At 37.1% G+C, this 25842-nt stretch overlaps 3 protein-coding genes and 1 non-coding gene across 4 annotated transcripts; all 4 read left to right on the top strand.

Annotated features, from left to right (window-relative positions):
• The first annotated feature begins 2241 nt into the window (after nt 1-2241).
• On the top strand, nt 2242-8761 carry LOC141617201 (electron transfer flavoprotein subunit alpha, mitochondrial-like). Its single transcript, XM_074434384.1, has 8 exons — nt 2242-2501; nt 3709-3891; nt 5942-6153; nt 6522-6676; nt 7039-7197; nt 7569-7621; nt 8184-8324; nt 8565-8761. Exons 1-8 carry the CDS (start codon nt 2421-2423, stop codon nt 8640-8642), a joined length of 1062 nt encoding a protein of 353 aa, XP_074290485.1. The 5' UTR covers nt 2242-2420; the 3' UTR covers nt 8643-8761.
• Nucleotides 8762-9290: 529 nt separating this feature from the next.
• On the top strand, nt 9291-9361 carry TRNAG-CCC (transfer RNA glycine (anticodon CCC)). Its single transcript has one exon. It is a non-coding gene; the product is annotated as a tRNA-Gly (tRNA).
• Nucleotides 9362-15911: 6550 nt separating this feature from the next.
• Nucleotides 15912-17009, top strand: LOC141620396 (uncharacterized). Its single transcript, XM_074437278.1, has one exon. It carries the CDS (start codon nt 15912-15914, stop codon nt 17007-17009), a length of 1098 nt encoding a protein of 365 aa, XP_074293379.1.
• A 4506-nt stretch (nt 17010-21515) lies between these two features.
• On the top strand, nt 21516-22163 carry LOC141620394 (uncharacterized). The gene has a single exon (XM_074437277.1). It carries the CDS (start codon nt 21516-21518, stop codon nt 22161-22163), a length of 648 nt encoding a protein of 215 aa, XP_074293378.1.
• The last annotated feature ends 3679 nt before the right edge of the window (nt 22164-25842 follow it).

Below are 25842 nucleotides of genomic sequence, written 5' to 3'. Positions count from 1 at the left end.
CAATTAAATCAATTAAACATGTTAAATTCGTCACGCGATGAACATAGAATAATTCTTATCCTAACAGAAGACAAATCCAACACACAAAGGCCTCTATCGGCACATCCACACTACTAATCTCGTTCTCCTTCATTCAACAACAACAAGATACAATAAACATCGTTTATTAACACAAATTAGTTGATTTAGTTCTGTCCGAATCCGAATACGAGGATATGTATATGAGAAGGGGAAACGACTGACCAATCTAGCGGCTTTATTTCCCCAACTCAAGTCAACACGGGTATTCAAATTGGCACTTTAACTCATACTCGTATCTATACTAATTATTTCATAATTAACAATTTATACGATAATAATACGATGTAATAAACATAATTAAAAGACGGAATTAAAAGGGAGAAAGGAGAGATTTTATTGCACCTTCAACCTACATGTATCATTGATACTGTCTTGGGTTGTAATCGATCATATATTTTATCTCGAGGGGCCGTCGTCGACGAAGCAACAAAACAACAACACGTTTTTTTGGTAAATCTGAACAAGGTTTTCAACCTGCAATTTCTCACTCGTTTTTCAATGAAAATTTGATTTGAAAGATGTTTTGAAAACTAGAAAGAGATTAGGACATAGATATTAAAACAAACCACGCTCGTTCTGAGGTGTTGGGCACGAAAACGAGCACAAACAGAACTGGACAGACAAGAAAAGCCGCGAAAATAGAGTGTATGACACTCTGTCTTTCGAGGGGATTTGTGTGCTCTCGAAGTCGACTTGGCTCGTGAATCTTTGTCTAAGATGTATATGGATGTTATATATTTAATTAGGAGCAAGAAACTCGAGTTTTAATGGAGATTTGAAGGGAGAACGAATGGTATTTCGAGAGAGACACAAACTGTTTCTCAGTTTGGTTGTCTCGGTTTTGTCGAGAGTTTTGAGGGGCAACTAGGGTTTGTTTATGGAGTTTGATGCTTGTTAATGGTATTAGGATATGTGGAGAGCTTAGAGCAATGGATTTATGGTAGAGAGGAGGTATTTATAGGGAGTTAAAGTAGGGTTTAAGGGGGGAGAGGCAGACGGGTTCTATTTGGCATAGCTGCTGTCCATCAACTATTTCGTGGGGTTTTAGGGTTTGTATGAGGGGTTTGCTTGGTGGTTAAGCTAGGGTAATATGGGTAGGATACAAGGGTATGAGTTAGAGTTAATGGGCACGGGTTTAAGTGGTGTTTGAAGCGGGTTTTGGACTCGGGGTTGAGCACGCAAAACAGGGGCTGAGACCGTGTTATTTGCGGGTTGTTTGTGGAGTGTTTGGGACGGGTTTGTGGAAGGGTTTCATGGTGGGCTAGGTGCTGGGTTGTTGTGGATAATGTGGAGCAGGAATTGGGTTGGTTGTGGCGGGTTTGGGTCAAGCTTGAAGCACACAAAACGGGTTGGAAGAGGGAAGGAGCTAACACGGGTTGGGGTGTTTGTGTGAGTTGTTTTTTGGATGGGAATTAGGGACGTAGGTATGGGGGTTCGAACTGGGATTGGATGGGTTGAAGCCTAGGTTGGTTAGCATACTCGAGATTCGTGCTAATTCGTAAAGATAACGGGCTCAAAAACCGAGCTATAATCGAGCTCCAAAACGTGTGATCAAAACGAGTTTTCAATTTTCGAAATCATTTTTTCAAATCAAACAACACATTAAAATAAATGATTTTTCAAATCAAAAACACTCATAAAATGATTTTTCAAATCAACTATTTATTTTATTTTCAATAATATAAACTTGAGAAAATAAATTCAAATTAAATAAATAAAATGAGTTAAAACTTTTAATTTAAACATCATTTAAATTAAATAAGAATTAAAACGTTTAAATTAAATATCATTAATAAAACACTTCATCGACGACGCCCATTCTATATCGTAAAACGAACTCCAAATAATGGCAATGACAACTAGTGAATACATGTCGTCCTATCATCATCGGGTGTGGCGGGATTTCTGTAAATTCCAATATCGAGGATACGGGTATCTACAAATAGCATATTGACCCCAAATATGTTGTTTCAATATGCTTTTTACCGAACACTAAAATTAGCATATTGATTGGTCAAACATGATAAAACCCTTGAATATGCTAAAAATCGGACAAAATGCGTTTACCAAACACCCGCTCATTTAGCATACTATTTGATTGTCTTAAAGTTAAACGGATAATTCCGTCTTAAACAAGATTTTGCCTAAAACACAAGATAAGGTTAATGACATGGTGTTTACTTAGCTCACGGCTAACTACAAATTAATCGTGTGAGAATTGAGATCATACTCCATATGCGTGATCAACTGAAACTACCAAATCTACTGCTCTATTTCCTTTGTTTCTTAAATCTCCCGATTTCCGTAGCAATTAGCAACGCATTCTCTTCTGGAAAACCATGGCAATGGGTGCCATCTTTAGAAATATCCAACCTCACAAACCTTGGTTTTCTCTCCATCACATTTCTACTTCACGATTTGTAAGTATTTATCATTATGATTATTAGTTATTGCACCCCAATCTTTGCTACTTAATCCTGCTTTTCTGATTCTTAATTACTCATTTTCTTAATTACTCTATCGTTTGTTGTCGTCTTTGCTGTTTTCAATCCAACCGTTTCTCTAGTTCATCTGTATCACTGCCCTTGTTGATCTCTCTTGGACAAGAAACGGGCTGTCTTTTTTGTATACATTTATGCTATTAAGTTGTAAGGTTGTAGAAATGCATGTTCCAAGCTTCTAACCTCGAATTGAATGTATTGTGATGGCATCGTTCTCAATTAAGATCGGCAAGGAGCCGTGGAAAATTGTGTCCAAAGAATTACAAGTTTGGTTGGTAGTGAGTTACATTTTGGGTCTTATGAATTTCTGTTTTTCACTTGTGAGTAAAATGTTACAGACTTACATTACTACTTTAATTTGAAGCTACCGGGTTTGTTAGACTTGAAATCTGGTTGGGGAAATATGAATAGAGTTTGGCTGAGTAAAATAACGACATTTTGACTGCTGATTGAGAGGGAAGTGAATTAAAATATTTTTGTTCAATGATGTTACATATACTATGTGTCTTGGACATGGGAAAATTGGAAATGGAAATCAATATGAACAATCGACATTTTGGCCATGCTAGGATGGATTATGGATAGCTGGTTCTTTTTCATATGTGACAGTCATTGTATTTTTAAAGTTTCTTCATAAATCAGGTTTATCACACTTTTGTAATGATCACTAATGAGTCTGATGAACACGGCTCTTTATTGCGGCTTGTAACACTCTTCTGTGTATCAGTCAGCTTTTAGGCTGGAATCAGTGGAATGTTTGCCTCTAATGCAATTGAGTGATGCCAGCCTCCTCTATCTCTGCCCCATTTTTGCTTCTTGTCTTAAATGTAGTATCCTCGCACTAACTATTTATTTCAATAACTTTTTTTTCCCCATTCCTATGCTGTACAGATTTATTGTAATAATGCTATACTAATTTATTGCAAGAGCTCAAGTGCCCAAGTCATGCTTTCATCTCTGATTTCTCTGTACTTTCTGACCTAATGTGGTCAAATTTATATGTGGAGATTTCCCGTAGTTTACGAGATGAAATAAATGCTCTATATCCAAGTCCAATAAATCCTTATTTCAATATATACTTTGCTTAGACACCGTTGTTGACTATAATCTTCTCTATACAAAATAGATTAGCACACTGGTCTTGGCGGAACATGAAAGCGGTCACATAAAGTCATCATCTATTAGTTCAGTAGAGGCTGCAAAGTCATTAAGTGAGGATAATACAATCTCGGTGTTGTTGGCTGGGTCTGGCCCTTCTCTTCAAGAAGCTGCTACACACGCTGCCTCATGTCATCCTTCCGTTAGTCAGGTATTCACAAATTTAGTTCACTGCTTTGATTATGTCTGCATCTGTGATGTAGATAGTAATCTACTGTATCCAATGAAGACTTTATTGTCTTTTGCTTTTTTTTGTTTCCAGAGTGAAATCTATTTTATAAGTTTGCTTTTTGTTTAATAGTTGTACACTTGTCTCTAAAAAAGTATTTCTGCTGTAAGACATTTGTGTTCGGGTAATTCTAGTGTAAAAATTGCATATACAAATACAAGATGGAAAAATCGATTCAAAGGAATTGACAGAGATTTGAGAGAGAACATATTTTGAATTGTCATCTTCCTTGGTGTATTTATTGGAAAGTCCCTTACTGATTTCTGAAAGGTTGCTGTTTCTTTGAATAACTTTTCCAGGGTTTGGTTGAACTCATATGTTTATGAGTTCCGTCTATGTAAATGCACAGTTAGCTTGATGTTGCCTGGGACGCTGTAGTTCAAGCCCTTAAGGTCGACTTTCCTTTTTAAGGAAACTAGTGTCTATTATCAGTGTTAGCGGTTACTACACACACTTCACCAAAATCTTTCTTTCAGGGGTTTAGCAGTTTTTTGGCTGACCAGTCTCTGCAACTTGCTACTTCACTTTTGGTACATTTACAAAAATGACATACATTAGGAACTTTTTGTAGACTTGATGTTGGTTAGAAGAGCCACGGGCTTATTTGAATTAAAATTTCAATCTAATATATTCGTCAAATAACCTGTTTTGAAGCAATGTCAGATTTCCCTTTGCCCGGGCCGGGCCGGGCCGGACCCCCTGTCCCCATGCCTTAACCTCCAAATTCTGTAGTTTGTGTCTTTGTGAGTAATTATCCACCTCTCATTTTGTATAAGGGAGTCACATTTAAGGTGTCATTTTGTATATGGCCGTTCGGTCTTTTTGTAGAGGGGAGCCATCTCCTTGATATCTTTTGTACATGGGTGTCACACTGTCACCCCTTGGTGTCCCTTTAATATTATATACGGAGTATCTTACTCCTAAAAAAAAGGTCCGTTTTTATTAATGTCTAGTCCCCTTGACCTGTCAAAAACATCCAAGTATACTCCCTGTTTGGCTATCTGCTGAGGCTGGATTCCTGGGGGTGATCTTTTTCTTTGGTTTTACTCTGTAGTGAAGAAGGAAATAATGGACCTAAACAAATATGATATGTTGCTCTTGAATCCCATTTTTCCATTGGAGAATATCAAAAAATATTTTTTTTGATTATGGTCTTGTTATTGTTACTATTTACTTGAACCATGTAGGATTGTTAATGTTTTAAAGAAGTGTTTTTTATGATGTTGATATTCAAGAAAATTTTCTAAACAAGTATGTACTGCGATATTGATTTGTATTTACATAAAATTATTTGACTCTGTCTATATGATATATAATATTGGTGTTGTGTATATTGAATTATTGACACTAATTTTTGTATAACATTAAAACGGCTGAGCTCGGACGACTTACCGTGATACCGTCCAATGTAATTTCTTCTCAAACATCTCATCGCGGGTGCAATCTTTCATATCTCTTTTCAGCGATCAAGTTATTTATGTTAATGTATAAATGACAATATGAAATAGAGAAACTAATATTTATGTTGACTTACTTTCAATTTCTTAAAAATTTGTTCAGCGCATCTTAAATTCTTTCTCAAGGTCCGCCACTGATTTGATGATTTAACTTCCCTTATCCTTAACCTAAGATCTTGAAAAAAAGAAGAATATTCTGCCTTCCTATGTCCTAGGTAGTAGTATCCACAACGTTAGAATTTTATATGGATGCTATATGAATTTCTTATAGTGGTATTATCATTATCACTATAGTATAATTATTGTCAGCTATGGTGCTGTCAGGTTTTAAAGTTTTTGAAACCAAGCAACTAGCACTCTAGCAGATAATTTATTTGACTACTTGCTGGGCATGAATACTCTTAGTTCATTCAGGATGTTCTCTTCAAGCTTATTGGAAAAGAAAGGGGGTGGGGCGTGAGTGAAGAAAAATGTGTATGCCCCATATCGTGCCGCTAATGTCATACTTCTTTCAGGTACTTGTGGCTGAATCAGATAAATTAAAATATCCATTGGCTGAAGCTTGGGCAAAACTACTTGAATCAGTTCAGAAGACAGGTGGATACTCACATATTCTTGCTGCTTCGGGTTCATTTGGGAAGAATTTATTGCCACGTGCGGCTGCACTTTTAGATGTGTCTCCTATCACAGATGTAACTGCGATATCTGGGTCTCATCAATTTGTGAGGTGCTTCTCCTTCTTCCTCTCATTTCCACCCATCCCTCACAATTAGAGAATAAGATTCAGGTTTTGGCTTCTTCAGTGGTCTACCAAATATGCGCATCAAATTTGGTTGCCTAATCTGTTTAGTAGTAGATGTTGCTGCCTTTTGCCTTGACCGGGTTACCGTTTTCGCTCAACCCCTCAGCAAATCGTGGATCACTTTGCGGTTACTTGTATCATGGTGTTTGCTTAAATCTATGTATAATGTTCTGTTAAGTGCATATAGCGTATTGATTATTATGTATTTGTATAAAAATAGGTAATCCTTGTCTGACAGAGTGGTAAATTGTCATCACAAAGCATATTTGTTTTATATAAGCATTCTTGTGCAGGCCTATTTACGCTGGAAATGCTCTTTGTACAGTGAGATACACTGGGGAGTCTCCATGCATGTTGACGGTCCGTTCTACCTCCTTTCCTATTACATCAGGAGCGAGGGCTAATGCTGCTCCCATTCATCAGGTCGATCTCTCAACCTTTAGTGAAGGTATGTGCATTTTCATGCTATATAGTGTATGTCCAGCCCTCTGCCTAAAGTATGACGATGTGTCCGTCTGGCCGATTATAGACTATAGTATATTTCTATATGTGCATTAGAAGACTTTTACTTATAGCAAGGAGCAAACTTGCAGTGTTTATCTACATTTTTCAGGCATAAAGTCAGCATGTCTAGCCTTCTGACTATGCTTTCTGTAAGCACCAAGCCAAGTAGCCAGCAATTCAGCATATTCAAATTCTTCATTGTTATTATTTTTTCCCCAGCAATGAAGTCAATAGTTTTAACATCCAGATTGTACTTTCTGTGAGCTCTTATTTGCCATAACAGTTAGTTTAGTGCCTCATTTGCAGATGTTTTAGATAAATCACGATATGTCAAGCAAAGCTCCCAAGATACGGAGCGCCCAGATCTTGGAAATGCCCGCATTGTAGTGACTGGAGGACGGGGTCTGAAAAGTGCTGAGAATTTTAAAATGATAGAGGTGCTTGCTGAGAAACTTGGTGCAGCAGGTGCCTTTCTATGTTTTTGCATAATTATACTACCATCATTCCAAATTCATTATCCGCAGTCAACTTTGTTGGTCAATCATTTTCAATTTTGACAATTAATTTCTCCTAATATATGTAGAGATCTGAGATATCGTGTAAATTTGTCATTTTTTATTTATTTAAACTACTTTTTTGTAAGTTATCATATTTTTAACACTTTATTGTTTAAGAAAATACCAGTGGAAGTGGACGTTGTGTTTCTTGTAGCACTGAATGCCTCATGTTGCACTTATCCACTGTTGATATTTCTAATAGAATGTGAATATTATTCATATTCTATTAATTCCTTCTGAGTTCGTAATATAACACGTTCCTTTTTTGCTTTTACATAGTTGGAGCAACACGTGCTGCTGTTGATGCTGGATTCATTCCCAACGAATTACAGGTTAGATGATGTGTCTATTATATTACTTTATAATAGGAGCATGTGGTATCATGTGATATCTCTACCTATTGAATGGTGTTGTGTATGCGAAGAGTGGCAAAGCTAACACGGTAGCATCCACTTAGTTGTAGACCTCAAAACCTTACCACCAATAGAAATTGAAGTACTTCAGAGTTACCACTAGCTTTGTCTGTGATCCTTTAACTTCATTTGCAACCACTTATTTTCCTATATGCAGTGAAGCAAGATATAAGTCAGTATTTCGATGTAGCATTTTGACTCGGTTCTGATGGAGATGTTCAAAATATAACATCAAAATTTCTGTTTCTTTTTCCGGTTCAAAGGGAGCCAAAAGGGCAGTTTCTTTTGCCAATGAGGTTCAAAATTACGTCATGAGTAATGTGTGTGATGTACAACCCCTGACCCCTCAACGGCTTTAGAAGCTCAGATCACTTGCACATCAATGTTTCCTTTTTAGATTATAGTCATTATACAGTTTTTGGCCTATTGTAAGCTATCTACAGGTCATCTTTAGGCTCTATTTCTGTCATTTTTCTATCAGGTTGGGCAAACAGGAAAGATCGTTGCGCCAGAATTATATATGGCTTTTGGTGTCTCCGGAGCAATACAACACATAGCAGGCATGAGAGATTCCAAAGTCATTGTTGCTGTAAATAAGGATGCAGATGCGCCTATCTTTCAGGTAATGCCTTCTGCCCCAAATTTGCGTCCGTTTTTCCGCACAGGGTATAGTAAAAGCAAATATGTGTATGACCCTTCTTCCTAGATGACAAATTAACAACACTCCCCTGCTTTTGAGAAATATCGATTCGTTAAACCATTGAACCCCTAATTCCCAATAGATATCAGAGTGTATCAGAGTTGCTGGACAATAACAGTTAGATGGAATAATAACTTTGGCATTTGTTTGCTGATATTGCAGGTGGCCGATTACGGACTGGTTGGGGACCTTTTTGAGATCATACCAGAGTTGCTGGAGAAGCTTCCTGAGAAAAAATGAACAATAACATAATGGACATGATAACTTGGTCTCTCATTGTATATGATTAATCCTGAATAATGTTATTGCAAAGTGAAATTAATGAAAAGATGACAAGCTGTGTACCCTTTGTTTAACAATTGCAGAATTGCTGTAGCATTGTATGTTACATTAGTGAGAGACTGAGAGCTACACAGTGCCGGATGCTTGATTTTTCATATCAAATCTAAATTCTTCACACATGCAGAATATTTGTTATTCAACAGGGTTTACCAACATAACAAATCTCGAAATCCTCTCATCTTTGAATTCTTTTCTTAGGCGTATTAGGACAAACAAGACATTCACACTAGTATAATACAAAAGTAACAGTGGTTTCGTAAATGTGGCTTATTATTCACATGATTACTGGGGTAAAACCTTCATAAATGCGGCTTATCGTTTACATGATTACTGCGGTAAAACCTTTTCTGCTATATATTTTCAAACTCTCGAAGGAACTTGCGAAAAATAATTATATACCATGGGGCGTGGGATTGAGAAACCAGATTAGTCGGATCATAAATGTCTATCGTATCATTTAAATCATAAATGAAGAGGGAGCCTGTAAGAGAATTCCTACTATTCTTTTTATAATTACAAAGAAATTGAGGAATCTTAGTCAACCAAGCGCATCTAGTGTAGTGGTATCATAGTACCCTCCCACGGTACTGACCGGGGTTCGATTCCCCGGATGCGCATTTAACTTTTCCTTTTTAACTAACAAGTTTGAATTTTTGATTCAACTCCCATCCCCATTATACTAAAACGGAATTATGTTACGAAATATCTAGAGATATTATATGGATGTCCATATATTACCGTATCTTTAAAATATATTCTATTACCATATTATAAGATATACTCTTGTACTATATATACCCTTTATATGAATAGTCTCTAAATCCACAGCATGTTAATCATATACTTCATAATCTCAAAATGCGTGTTCTCACTTGGTGCACAATTACATGCACCATAACACGTGTATGCGTTGTCCATGTTTTTATCTTTTGTTTGTTAATTAACCCTCTAAACCTACCATTATTACTTTGTTCATTGCATGTTTCTATACAAAAAAAAAAAAAAAAAAAAATTACTACGGCTAAATTGACGTAAATTATCTTTATTTAGTGTACGTATTTGTTCTTCTAATTCATGTATTATAATTAACTTGTTTTATTTTCTTGATAGTTAATCATGTCGAATTTGTCCAAACTTGATTTTGCGGCCTTGGATATTTCTGGAAGTAATTATTCTGAATGGGTATTAGATGCCGAGATGCATCTTAAGTCTTATGCCCTTGGTGATGCTATTAAAGTGGGGAATACAACATCCGAACAAAATAAGGCTAAGGCCATGATATTACTTAAATCGTCATCTCCATGAGGGACTCAAATTTGAGTATTTGACTCGTGAAAGATCCTTTGATCTTATGACAAAATCAAAGAAAGGTATGACCATCTTACAACAAAGAAATTCTTCCTAAAGCAAAATTTGACTGGATTCACCTAAGGTTACAGATTTCAAATCCGTTATTGAGTATAACTCACCATGCACGAATCGCTTCACGATTAACTTTGTGTGGAGAAAAGATATCTGATGCAGATATGTTGGAAAAAACATATCAGACTTTTCATAGTTCACAATTGCTACTTTCACAGCAATATCGTCAGAGAGGATTTAAAAAATACTCTGAACTAGTCTCATGCTTATTGGTGGCTGAGCAAAATAATCAAATCCTGTTAAAATACCACCAGTCCCGTCCTACTGGCACTGATCCATTCCCAGAAGTGAATGCGACAGTTTCTGGTCCATTCCCTACAGTGAATGCGACAAATAAATATCGGGTCACACTAGAGGTAGTGGCCCTGGACGTGGACGTGGAAGAGGACGAAACAATTTTCGTGGTGGTAGAGGTGGAAAATTTAAAAGATCGTATTCTCACCGAAAGGGGGAACCAAAAGATCGTCCACATGATAAGATAAAGAAAACTGGTGAAAATCCATGTCACCGTTGTGGTAGTACATGACATTGGATTAATACTTGTCGTACGCCACAACATCTTGTTGATCTTTACAAGCAGTCTCAGAAAAATAATAAAGGGAAGAATATAGAAGCAAATTTTGCTGCTGAGCATGAAAATTTTGAGACGAATTATGCTGATGCTGATAACAATCTGCCTTTCGTATCTGGCAAATTTATGGATTTGGACATCTCAGATTTCATGACCTTTGATCCTAATGGAGAAGTTGGCCCTTTGATTGGCGATGGAAGTGTCCCGAAATTGGACTAAATTTATTTGTATTACTCAAGTTATTTATTTTCATTCAATTTAGCTACTAGTCGTACTTTGTTTTCGAATTTTATTATCAAGCATGAGTGTTAAGTTTATTTAATGGATATTACCAATAATTTTATTTATAATAAATGAATTCTGAATTTAATTATAATGTTTGCTTTACGTACTATTTGTAATCACAATTATATTAATTACGTACCACGCACTATCTTTCCTCCTGTATGATTAACAACTTAAGTTGTACCTTGATTAGCTACGTACTACGTATTTTTTTTAATGACAAGTCTCCACAGTTAAAACGAGTCTTTATGTGTATATTCTCTCCACAGTTAGCACGAGTCTGTATGCGTATATTATTGAGATGACAAGTCTATATTCACAATTAACGTTAGCAAGCCATACAATTATCAGACCTTATCCTTAGCAATGAATACCACTTTTGTTACATACGTATTTGTTACAAATTTTTTGATAATGTATTTCATGCATATGAATGAACACTAATACATGTTGAATTACCTTTGCATTCCCTTTCTAGTAATGGATACTACACATTGAATGAACACTATTATTTTTATTTTTATTTTTTAGACATGTACCTTATTACATGTAATTTATCTTATGAAGATTATTATGGGAGCAACACATGAAGATGTATGCCTCGCGGATAGTACAACTACGCACACAATTCTTAAAAATAAGAAGTACTTTATTTGTCTGAAAGAGCAAAAGACAAATGTTTGTACAATTGCTGGTAGTACAAAATTAATTGACGGCTCCGAAAGAGCTAATATTTTGTTGCCTAATGGAACAAATATTGAAATACAGGAGGCATTGTACTCTCCTAAGTCAAAAAGAAATTTGCTGAGTTTTAATGATATCCGTAGAAATGAATTTCATGTTGAGACAGCAAATAAAAATGGGGTTGAATACCTATATATCACACGTTCAAATTTGAACAAGAAAAGTGTGTTGGAAAAACTACAAGCATATCTTCTGGCTTGTATTATAAGAAAATTTGTGTAGTTGAATCTCATGCACTAGTAAACCAAAAGTTTACAGATAAAAACAAGTTTATTGTTTGGCATGACCAGTTTGGCCATCCCGGATCATTAATGATGCGAAAAATCATTGAAAATTCATGTGGACATTTATTAAAGAATCATAAGATTCTTCAAACTAGTGAGTTTTCATGCGCCGCTTGTTCACAAGGCAAATTGATTATTAGGCCATCACCTACAAAGATATGGAATGAATCCCTTACATTTCTGGAAAGGATACAAGGTGATATTTGTGGACCTATACATCCACCAAGTGGACCATTTCGATACTTTATGGTATTAATTGATGCATCAACTAGATGGTCACACGTATCCTTGTTATCAACTCGCAACCTAGCGTTTGCAAGATTACTAGCTCAATTGATAAGATTAAGAGCTCACTATCCAGATTATCCCATTAAGACTATCCGTTTTGACAACGCTGGTGAATTTAGTTCACAAACTTTTGATGATTATTGTATGTCTATTGGGATAAGTGTTGAACATCCTGTAGCACATGTTCCCACTCAAAATGGTCTTGCTGAGTCATTAATAAAACGCATTCAATTAATTGCGAGACCAATGCTTATGAGGTCTAAATTGCCTATTTCGGCATGGGGGCATGTTGTTTTACATGCAGCAGCACTAATTCGCATCAGGCCAACAAGTTATCATAAATCATCTCCCCTAAAGTTGGTTTCTGGTCACGAACCAAAAGTTTCTCATCTAAGAATTTTTGGTTGTGGTGTATATGTTCCAATTAGTCCACCACAACGTACAAAAATGGGACCTCAAAGAAGGTTGGGAATATATGTTGGGTTCGAATCTCCATCAATTATTAAATTTTTAGAGCCATCTACAGGTGATTTATTTACGGCCCGTTTTGCTGATTGTCATTTTGATGAATCACTTTTCCCAACGTTAGGGGGAGAAAATAAGCAACTGGTAAAAGAGATAAGTTGGCATGAATTATCATTATCTCATTTAGATCCTCGTACTAAAGAATGTGAACTTGAAGTTCAAAGGATAATTCATTTACAATGGTTAGCAAACCAACTGCCAAATGCCTTCACTGATCCAAAAGGAGTGATAAAATCTCATATATCAGCTGTAAATGCTCCAGCTAAAATTAATGTCCCTGAAGGACTTTCAATTGCAAATGAGTCTAAAGCACGCATGAAGCGTGGTAGACCAATTGGTTCCAAAGATAAAAATCCTCGAAAACAAAAAGGAGCAAATGTTGATAATGGCAATGTTCAGGATAAGATAGCTTTTGAAAAACCCCTTGAAAAGCTTGGAGACATGACTGATAATATTAATCTAGAAGAGATTCAGGTACCTGAAAATAAAAATTGTGAAGAGATCTCGATAAATTATGTCATGTCTAGAAAAACATGGAACCGAAACAAAATCGTCGTCGATGATGATGTTTTTGCATTTAATGTAGCGCTTGATATAATACATGAAAATGAGGATCATGAACCAAAGTCTGTTGATCAGTGCAGACATAGAATTGATTGGCCTAAATGGAAAGATTCTATTGAAGCAGAATTAAAATCACTGGCTAAACGAGAAGTGTTTGGGCCAGTAGTTCGCACACCCAGTGGAGTAAAGCCAGTAGGCTACAAATGGGTGTTTGTGCGAAAAAGAAATGAAAAAGGCGAGATAGTCAGATATAAGGTTCGTTTAGTTGCACAAGGTTTTTCACAAAGACCTGGTATTGATTATGAAGAGACATATTCTCCTATAATGGATGCAACTACTTTTTGATATCTGATTAGTCTGGCTATAAGGGAAGGACTTGATTTACGTCTTATGGACGTTGTTACAACTTATTTATATGGCTCACTTGATGATATATACATGAAACTCCCTGAAGGTTTTAAGCTTCCCGACACATTAAAATCAAGTCCAAGAGAGCAATATTCAATCAAGCTAAACAAATCTTTGTATGGTTTGAAACAGTCAGGGCGTATGTGGTATAACCGTCTTAGTGAATATTTGTTAAAAGAAGGTTATAAAAATGACCCTATTTGTCCGTGTCTATTCATAAAGAGGTCAAAATCCGGATTTGTGATTATTGCTGTTTATGTTGATGATCTTAATATTGTTGGAACTTCTGAAGAAATTACAAAAGCCGTCGAATGTTTGAAGAAAAAATTTCAGATGAAAGATTTAGGAAAGACAAAATTTTGTCTTGGTCTGCAAATTGAACATCTTGACAATGGAATTTTGTTACATCAAGGGACCTATATTGATAAAGTGCTAAAATAGTTTAAAATGGATAAAGCACATCCGTTGAATACTCCTATGGTTGTAAGAACACTTGATGTGAAGAATGACCCGTTTTGACCTCGTGAAGCAAATGAGAAAGTCCTTGGTCCTGAAGTACCATACTTGAGTGCAATTGGAGCTTTGATGTATCTTGCTAGTCATACTCGACCCGACATATCTTTTCAGTAAATCTCTTAGCAAGATATAGCTCTTCTCCAACTCAAAGGCATTGGAATGGAGTCAAACATTTACTTCGTTATCTTCGAGGTACGTCTGATATGGGTTTATATTATTCTAATAAATACAAAACAGAGTTAGTTGGTTTTGCAGATGCAGGTTATATTTCTGACCCACATAATGTTCACTCGCAAACTGGCTATGTGTTTACATATGGTAATACTCCTATCTCATGGCGCTCCGTGAAGCAAACTATAGCCGCCACTTCTTCAAATCATGCCGAGTTGTTAGCAATTCATGAAGCTAGTCGAGAATGTATATGGTTGAGATCAGTTATTCATCATATTGAAGGATCATGCGATCTATCTCCAAGAAATAAGCCACCAACTATTTTACATGAAGATAATACTGCGTGCATCGCTCAACTCAAGGCAGCATTCATCAAGGGTGATAGAACGAAGCACATTTTGCCGAAATTCTTTTTTACTCATGATCTTAAAAAAGATGGTGTCATTAGTGTTCAACAAATCCGCTCTAGTGAAAATCTCGCAGACATTTTTACCAAGGCACTTCCGAGCAAGACATTTGAGAAGCTAATCAATCAACTTGGTCTACGTCGTCTCAAGGATGTCAAGCGATGTTTTAATGAGGAGGAGTAAATACGCGTTGCACTCTTTTTCCCTTAGCCATGGTTTTGTCCCACTGGATTTTCCAGGCAAGGTTTTTAACGAGGCAACACTTACTGCGTATTACGGAGATTATTGTAATCTTCTTCCTGTATTAGATTTTTGTCCCATAGGGTTTTTCTAGTAGAGGTTTTAACGAGGCATTTTCTCCGATGATGGACATCCAAGGGGGAGTACTGTTACGAAATATCTAGAGATATTATATGGATGTCCATATATTACTGTATCTTTAGGATATATTCTATTACCATATTATAAGATATACTCTTGTACTATATATACCCTTCATATGAATAAAGTTGAATACCTCTATGCTCTCTCTGCTCTCTCTGCTCTCTCTATTCTCTCACAACTCTCTTTTATTCATAACACGTTATCAGCACGAGTCTCTAAACCTAAATTTTTTATAATCAACAAATACTCTTAACCTGTTGTGTAGGTATGTCTCCTTGTCTATTAGCCGTGAAAATAAAAATAAAAATCCACAGCATGTTAATCATATACTTCATAATCTCAAATGCGTGTTCTCACTTGGTGCACAATTACATGCACCATAACACGTGTATGCGTTGTCCATGTTTTTATCTTTTGTTTGTTAATTAACCCTCTAAACCTACCATTATTACTTTGTTCATTGCATGTTTCTATACAAAAAAAAAAAAAAAAAATTACTACGGCTAAATTGACGTAAATTATCTTTATTTAGTGTACGTATTTGTTCTTCTAATTCATGTATTATAATTAACTTGTTTTATTTTCTTGATAGTTAATCATGTCGAATTTGTCCAAACTTGATTTTGCGGCCTTGGATATTTCTGGAAGTAATTATTCTGAATGGGTATTAGATGCCGAGATGCATCTTAAGTCTTATGCCCTTGGTGATGCTATTAAAGTGGGGAATACAACATCCGAACAAAATAAGGCTAAGGCCATGATATTACTTCGTCGTCATCTCCATGAGGGACTCAAATTTGAGTATTTGACTGTGAAAGATCCTTTGATCTTATGGCAAAATCTGAAAGAAAGGTATGACCATCTTACAACAGTAATTCTTCCTAAAGCAAAATTTGACTGGATTCACCTAAGGTTACAGGATTTCAAATCCGTTATTGAGTATAACTCAGCCATGCACAGAATCGCTTCACAGTTAACTTTGTGTGGAGAAGAGATATCTGATGCAGATATGTTAGAAAAAACATATCAGACTTTTCATATTTCACAATTGCTACTTTCACAGCAATATCGTCAGAGAGGATTTAAAAAATACTCTGAACTAGTCTCATGCTTATTGGTGGCTGAGCAAAATAATCAAATCCTGTTAAAAAACCACCAATCCCGTCCTACTGACACTGATCCATTCCCAGAAGTGAATGCGACAGTTTCTGGTCCATTCCCTACAGTGAATGCGACAAATAAATATTCGAGCCATACTAGAGGTAGTGGCCCTGGACGTGGACGTGGAAGAGGACGAAACAATTTTCGTGGTGGTAGAGGTGGAAAATTTAAAAGACCGTATTCTCACCGAAAGGGGGAACCAAAAGATCGTCCACATGATAAGATAAAGAAAACTGGTGAAAATCCATGTCACAGTTGTGGTAGTATAGGAAATTGGATTAATACTTGTCGTACGCCGCAACATCTTGTTGATCTTTACAAGCAGTCTCAGAAAAATAATAAAGGGAAGAATATAGAAGCAAATTTTGCTGCTGAGCATGAAAAGTTTGAGACGAATTATGCTGATGGTGATAACAATCTACCTTTCGTATCTGGCAAATTTATAGATTTGGACATCTCAGATTTCATGACCTTTGATCCTAATGGAGAAGTTGGCCCTTTGATTGGCGATGGAAGTGTCCCGAAATTGGACTAAATTTATTTGTATTACTTAAGTTATTTATTTTCATTCAATTTAGCTACTAGTCGTACTTTGTTTTCGAATTTTATTATCAAGCATGAGTGTTAAGTTTATTTAATGGATATTACCAATAATTTTATTTATAATAAATGAATTCTGAATTTAACTATTTATTGTAGGAAAATGTAACTTATTATATATAATTTATTTTATGAAGATTATTATGGGAGCTACACATGAAGATGTATGTCTCGCGGATAGTGAAACAACGCACACAATTCTTAAAAATAAGAAGTATTTTATTTGTCTCAAAGAGGAAAAGACAAATGTTTGTACAATTGTTGGTAGTACAAAATTAATTGAAGGCTCCGAAAGAGCTAATATTTTGTTGCCTAATGGAACAAATATTGAAATACAGGAGGCTTTGTACTCTCCTAAGTCAAAAAGAAATTTGCTGAGTTTTAATCATATCCGTAGAAATGGATTTCATGTTGAGACAACAAATGAAAATGGGGTTGAATACCTATATATCACACGTTCAAATTTGAACAAGAAAAGTGTGTTGGAAAAACTACAAGCGTTATCTTCTGGCTTGTATTATATGAAAATTTGTGCAGTTGAATCTCATGCACTAGTAAACCAAAAGTTTACAGATAAAAACAAGTTTATTGTTTGGCATGACCGGTTTGGCCATTCCGGATCATTAATGATGCGAAAAATCATTGAAAATTCACGTGGACATTTATTAGAGAATCATAAGATTCTTCAAACTAGTGAGTTTTTATGCGCCGCTTGTTCACAAGGCAAATTGATTATTAGGCCATCACCTACAAAGATAGGGAATGAATCCCTTACATTTCTGGAAAGGCTACAAGGTGATATTTGTGGAACTATACATCCACCAAGTGGACCGTTTCGATACTTTATGGTATTAATTGATGCATCAACTAGATGGTCACACGTATCCTTGTTATCAACTCGCAACCTAGCGTTTGCAAGATTACTAGCTCAATTGATAAGATTAAGAGCTCATTATCCAGATTATCCCATTAAGACTATCCGTTTTGACAACGCTGGTGAATTTAGTTCACAAACTTTTGATGATTATTGTATGTCTATTGGGATAAGTGTTGAACATCCTGTAGCACATGTTCACACTCAAAATGGTCTTGCTGAGTCATTAATAAAACGCATTCAATTAATTGCGAGACCAATGCTTATGAGGTCTAAATTGCCTATTTCGGCATGGGGGCATGCTGTTTTACATGCAGCAGCACTAATTCGCATCTGGCCAACAAGTTATCATAAATCATCTCCCCTAAAGTTGGTTTCTGGTCACGAACCAAATGTTTCTCATCTAAAAATTTTTGGTTGTGGTGTATATGTTCCAATTAGTCCACCACAACGTACAAAGATGTGACCTCAAAGAAGGTTGGGAATATATGTTGGGTTCGAATCTCCATCAATTATTAAATTTTTAGAGCCATCTACAGGAGATTTATTTACGGCCCGTTTTGCTGATTGTCATTTTGATGAATCACTTTTCCCAACGTTAGGGGGAGAAAATAAGCAACTGGTAAAAGAGATAAGTTGGCATGAATTATCATTATCTCATTTAGATCCTCGTACTAAAGAATGTGAAATTGAAGTTCAAAGGATAATTCATTTACAACGGTTAGCAAACCAACTGCCAAATGCCTTCACTGATCCAAAAGGAGTGATAAAATCTCATATATCAGCTGTAAATGCTCCAGCTAAAATTAATGTCCCTGAAGGACTTTCAATTGCAAATGAGTCTAAAGCACGCATGAAGCGTGGTAGACCAATTGGTTCCAAAGATAAAAATCCTCGAAAACAAAAAGGAGCAAAAGTTGATAATGGCAATGTTGAGGATAAGATAGCTTTTGAAAAGCCCCTTGAAAAGTTTGGAGACATGACTGATAATATTAATCTAGAAGAGATTCAGGTACCTGAAAATAAAAATTGTGAAGAGATCTCGATAAATTATGTCATGTCTAGAAAAACATGGAACCGAAACAAAATCGACGTCGATGATGATGTTTTGCATTTATTGTAGCGCTTGATATAATGCATGAAAATGAGGATCATGAACCAAATTCTGTTGATCAGTGCAGACATAGAATTGATTGGCCTAAATGGAAAGATGCTATTGAAGCAGAATTAAAATCACTGGCTAAACGAGAAGTGTTTGGGCGATGAATTCGCACACCAGTGGAGTAAAGCCGAGTAGGCTACAAATGGGTGTGTGCGAAAAAGAAATGAAAAAGGCGAGATAGTCAGATATAAGGCTCGTTTAGTTGCACAAGGTTTTTCACAAAGACCTGGTATTGATTATGAAGAGACATATTCTCCTGTAATGGATGTAACTACTTTTCGATATCTGATTAGTCTGGCTATAAGGGAAGGACTTGATTTACGTCTTATGGACGTTGTTCTGACTTATTTATATGGCTCACTTGATAATGATATATACATGAAACTCCCTGAAGGTTTTAAGCTTCCCGACACATTAAAATCAAGTCCAAGAGAGCAATATTCAATCAAGCTAAACAAATCTTTGTATGGTTTGAAACAGTCCGGGCGTATGTGGTATAACCGTCTTAGTGAATATTTGTTAAAAGAAGATTATAAAAATGACCCTATTTGTCCGTGTCTATTCATAAAGAGGTCAAAATCCGGATTTGTGATTATTGCTGTTTATGTTGATGATCTTAATATTGTTGGAACTTCTGAAGAAATTAAAAAAGCCGTCGAATGTTTGAAGAAAGAATTTGAGATGAAAGATTTAGGAAAGACAAAATTTTGTCTTGGTCTGCAAATTGAACATCTTGACAATGGAATTTTGTTACATCAAGGGACCTATATTGATAAAGTGCTAAAACAGTTTAAAATGGATAAATCACATCCGTTGAATACTCCTATGGTTGTAAGAACACTTGATGTGAAGAATGACCCGTTTCGACCTCGTGAAGCAAATGAGAAAGTCCTTGGTCCTGAAGTACCATACTTGAGTGCAATTGGAGCATTGATGTATCTTGCTAGTCATACTCGACCCGACATATCTTTTCAGTAAATCTCTTAGCAAGATATAGCTCTTCTCCAACTCAAAGGTATTGGAATGGAGTCAAACATTTACTCCGTTATCTTCGAGGTACGTCTGATATGGGTTTATATTATTCTAATAAATACAAAACAGAGTTAGTTGGTTTTGCAGATGCAGGTTATATTTCTGACCCACATAATGGTCGCTCGCAAACTGGCTATGTCTTTACATATGGTAATAATCCTATCTCATGGCGCTCCGTGAAGCAAACTATTGCCGCCACTTCTTCAAATCATGCCGAGTTGTTAGCAATTCATGAAGCTAGTCGAGAATGTATATGGTTGAGATCAGTTATTCATCATATTGAAGGATCATGCGATCTATCTCCAAGAAATAAGCCACCAACTATTTTACATGAAGATAATACTGCGTGCATCGCTCAACTCAAGGCAGCATTCATCAAGGGTGATAGAACGAAGCACATTTTGCCGAAATTCTTTTTTACTCATGATCTTCAAAAAGATGGTGTCATTAGTGTTCAACAAATCCGCTCTAGTGAAAATCTCGCAGACATTTTTACCAAGGCACTTCCGAGCAAGACATTTGAGAAGCTAATCAATCAACTTGGGCTACGTCGTCTCAAGGATGTCAAGCGATGTTTTAATGAGGGGGAGTAAATACGCGATGCACTCTTTTTCCCTTAGCCATGGTTTTGTCCCACTGGGTTTTCCAGGCAAGGTTTTTAACGAGGCAACACTTAGTGCATATTACGGAGATTATTGTACTCTTCTTCCTTTATTAGATTTTTGTCCCATAGGGTTTTTCTAGTAGAGGTTTTAACGAGGCATTTTCTCCGATGATGGACATCCAAGGGGGAGTACTGTTACGAAATATCTAGAGATATTATATGGATGTCCATATATTACCGTATCTTTAGGATATATTCTATTACCATATTATAAGATATACTCTTGTACTATATATACCCTTCATATGAATAAAGCTGAATACCTCTCTGCTCTCTCTATTCTCTCACAACTCTGTTTTATTCATAACACGTTATCAGCACGAGTCTCTAAACCTAATTTTTTTATAATCAACAAATACTCTTAAGCTGTTGTGCAGGTATGTCTCCTTGTCTATTAGCCGTGAAAATAAAAATAAAAATCCACAGCATGTTAATCATATACTTCATAATCTCAAATGCGTGTTCTCACTTGGTGCACAATTACATGCACCATAACACGTGTATGCGTTGTCCATGTTTTTATCTTTTGTTTGTTAATTAACCCTCTAAACCTACCATTATTACTTTGTTCATTGCATGTTTCTGTACAAAAAAAAAAAAAAAATTTACTACGGCTAAATTGACGTAAATTATCTTTATTTAGTGTAAGTATTTGTTCTTCTAATTCATGTATTATAATTAACTTGTTTTATTTTCTTGATAGTTAATCATGTCGAATTTGTCCAAACTTGATTTTGCGGCCTTGGATATTTCTGGAAGTAATTATTCTGAATGGGTATTAGATGTCGAGATGCATCTTAAGTCTTATGCCCTTGGTGATGCTATTAAAGTGGGGAATACAACATCCGAACAAAATAAGGCTAAGGCCATGATATTACTTCGTCGTCATCTCCATGAGGGACTCAAATTTGAGTATTTGACTGTGAAAGATCCTTTGATCTTATGGCAAAATCTGAAAGAAAGGTATGACCATCTTACAACAGTAATTCTTCCTAAAGCAAAATTTGACTGGATTCACCAAAGGTTACAGGATTTCAAATCCGTTATTGAGTATAACTCAGCCATGCACAGAATCGCTTCACAGTTAACTTTGTGTGGAGAAAAGATATCTGATGCAGATATGTTGGAAAAAATATATCAGACTTTTCATAGTTCACAATTGCTACTTTCACAGCAATATCTTCAGAGAGGATTTAAAAAATACTCTGAACTAGTATCATGCTTATTGGTGGCTGAGCAAAATAATCAAATCCTGTTAAAAAACCACCAGTCCCGTCCTACTGGCACTGATCCATTCCTAGGAGTGAATGCGACAGTTTCTGGTCCATTCCCTACTGTGAATGCGACAAATAAATAATCGAGTCACACTAGAGGTAGTGGCCCTGGACCTGGACGTGGAAGAGGACGAAAGAATTTTCGTGGTGGTAGAGGTGGAAAATTTAAAAGATTGTATTCTCACCGAAAGGGGGAACCAAAAGATCGTCCACATGATAAGATAAAGAAAACTGGTGAAAATCCATGTCACCGTTGTGGTAGTACAGGACATTGGATTAATACTTGTCGTACACCGCAACACCTTGTTGATCTTTACAAGCAGTCTCAGAAAAATAATAAAGGGAAGAATATAGAAGCAAATTTTGCTGCTGAGCATGAAAATTTTTAGACGAATTATGCTGATAACTGTAACACCCCCTCATACCAAGGTGCCTTACTAGGACCACCCTACCATGAAAGTGTGTTACCATCTCGGTTTCCCGAGGTTAGTACATATCAAAAGCGTCTGAACTGAGCACATTTATTAAATGCCATAAAGGGTTAAAGTTTACATCAACCAAAATCCAAAAACTAATTCAACAAATATAACTCCAATGTCTGACAACTAATAAAATCAAGACTAAGACTCGAACGATGATGCTATGATTGGTGATGACAACGCTCCCATGACTGCCCCAGGCTCACCACTAGCAATACCTGTCAAGTCTGCTCACCATCCCCAAATGGATCACCGCAGATTCCACAACAATAACGGGGTCAGTATTACTCAAACAATATAAGACAAACAGACGAGATACCCAGCTGATCATCCTCCAACTCCAATCTCCCGATCTCACATAGTAACCGACTACACACCAAAGTGTGTAGCCCTGCCAGATTACCCATCGCAACAGGTAATACTCGCCGCCAGTGGGTGACCGCAGCCGCTCCCACCTAGTCCAGCTCATCAACGAGTGACTAACAATCCCTGTCCCTTAATGTGCACATCCCCTCCCGTGGCGGGTTCCACGGAGGACGAACTAGGGTGTGAAGCCACTCCCGCAAGTGACTCCACCACAATCACAATCACACAACATCACAGCCGTCACAACATCCCCCCACATCAACACCGTCACCACAACCCTCATACTTCGATGATCAGCAGATAACAATATTTACAAAACAACATGTCTTAACAATGAACAGTAAACTGAGTAGGGAAACCCTACCTTAGAAATCAACAGTAGAATGAAACTCGGACAATCAGAAAGGCTCCTCTACGAAGTCTTCTCCTATACAATAATCACATAACACAATTACACATTGCACAATCCCCCATATTCCCAATTCCATATATGTATACAGTAACCCCAAAGAATACAAATAACATAGAGATAGAACTTACCAACAGTAGAGTGAGGAATTATATGCACGAACCACGAAGATTACACACACAACAATGCTATGGGATGATTAGGAAGTGATTAGGGAGTGATTAGGGTAAACGTAGAAATGATGAAGTTTGAAATGAGGTTTTAGAAACTGACGCGGGATATAAAGTAACCTTAAACATTCCTTAATCAAACCGTCAAAATACGCTTCGCCAGACCGGATACTCGGTCGAGTAAAGTGTATATTCGGCCGAGTATCCTCTACTCGGTCGAGTATCCACTATACTCGGCCGAGTATTCCTCGGCAGAATCGAAACAGCCCATACCAATAGCACTACTTGGCCGAGTAGGCTCTACTCGGTCGAGTAGTCACTTAAGAAAATCCGTAGTATTACAGTCTTCCCCCCTTAAAAAGAACTTCGTCCCGAAGTTCACACTCCACCCCAAAATAAGACACTACAAAATGCAAAAGACTACACTAACAAACATTTACCAACGCCAAAGAACCACACAAGACACCACAAAACTCACTAACCCGACTCAAAAGAAATTAAGACAAAACACAACTGACACAACCGCGACCATATCCTACCCCCCTAAAAAAACAACGGTTACTTCCCCGTAACCAAACATACCTAATCAAAAAGACTAGGAAAACGTTCTCGCATGGCTTCCTCGGGTTCCCATGTGGCCTCTTCCACATTATGATTAGACCAAAGGACTTTGAGTAAGACCGTCTCGCCATTTCTTGTCTTACGAACCTTGCGAACAAGAATCTCTTTAGGAATCTCGGCGTAGGACAAGGATTCATCAAACTCTATGTTCTCCATCTCAAGGATATGCGATGGATCACTCACATATTTCCGAAGCTGAGAAACATGGAAAACATTGTGGACTTTATCCAAAGCTAGTGGCAAAGCTAATCTGTAGGCTACCTCGCCTATACGGTCCAAAATCTCATAAGGACCTATGAACTTTTGGCTTAGCTTACCTCTCTTCCCAAATCTCATCACACCTCGCATAGGTGACACTTTCAAAAGGACCTTGTCACCTACTGCGAACTCAATGTCCCTGCGGTGTAAATCGGCATAGCTCTTCTGACGATCTTGAGCTGCTCTCATCTTTTGCCGAATTAACTGGACTTGCTCAACCATATCCTGTACCAGCTGTGGCCCTAAAACCACTGTCTCAGAACTATCATCCCAACAAACTGGACTTTGGCACTTTCGGCCATACAAAGCCTCAAAAGGTGCCATCCCGATGCTTGTATGATAACTGTTGTTGTATGAAAACTCGATCAGATCAAGCCTGTCTTCCTAGCTGCCCCCAAAATCTATAAAGCATGCCCTCAACATGTCCTCTAAGGTCTTGATGGTTCGTTCCGTCTGACCATCAGTTACTGGATGAAAGGCTGTACTCATCTTCAAGGTTGTGCCCATCAACTCCTGCAGTTCTTGCCAAAACTTGGATATGAACCTCGCATCACGATCAGAAACGATATCTTTAGGTATACCATATAACCGAACCACATGCCTCCTGTAACCCAGTGCCAGCTGCATCTTAGACCAAGTATCTTTCATAGGAACAAAGTGAGCTGACTTGGTTAACCGATCAACAATTACCCAGATCATGTTGTTACCTTGCTGTGACCTAGGCAACCCCACAATGAAGTCCATAGAGATCGACTCCCATTTCCACCCAGGTACTTCCAAAGATTGTATCTTACCTTGTGGTCTCCTTTGTTCACCCTTGACCCTTTGACATGTCAAACATCTGGCCACAAACTCAGCTACATCTTTCTTTATGTTTGGCCACCAGAAAGTCTTCTTAAGATCTTTGTAAAGCTTGTCACCACCCGGGTGAACTGAATACGGAGTACAGTGAGCCTCCGTCAAGATCACTCTCCTCAACTTTGCATCCTCAGGAACACACCATCTCCCATCAAAATGAACACTCCCATCTGTATGGATAGAAAACCTGGAAACCGTCCCACTCTCTACTCTTGACTTCCACTCTTGAATCTTAGGATCAAGCTCCTGCTTCCTCTTGATGTTCTCATACAACTCTGGCTCGATCGTCAAATCCCCGATGGTATCTCCCTTCCTTATCATAAAGATCCCCATCCTAGACATCTCATCCCTCAGCTTTAACAAGGACATGGCTGTACATAGCGAATGAACGCTCTTCCTACTCAGAGCATCTGCAACAACATTAGCCTTACCCTCGTGGTAGATGATCTCCATGTCATAGTCTCCGATAAGCTCCATCCACCGTCTCTGTCGCATGTTAAGCTCCTTTTGAGTATAGATATACTTTAAGCTCTTATGATCAGAAAACACCTTAAAGGTTGCTCCATAAAGATAGTGCCTCCAAATCTTGAGAGCGAAAACA

Source organism: Silene latifolia, chromosome X (assembly GCF_048544455.1).
Source record: "Silene latifolia isolate original U9 population chromosome X, ASM4854445v1, whole genome shotgun sequence".
Taxonomy (NCBI): Eukaryota; Viridiplantae; Streptophyta; class Magnoliopsida; order Caryophyllales; family Caryophyllaceae; genus Silene; species Silene latifolia.
Note: the sequence above shows the minus strand (reverse complement) of the source record. Positions and strands in the feature narration are given on the sequence as shown.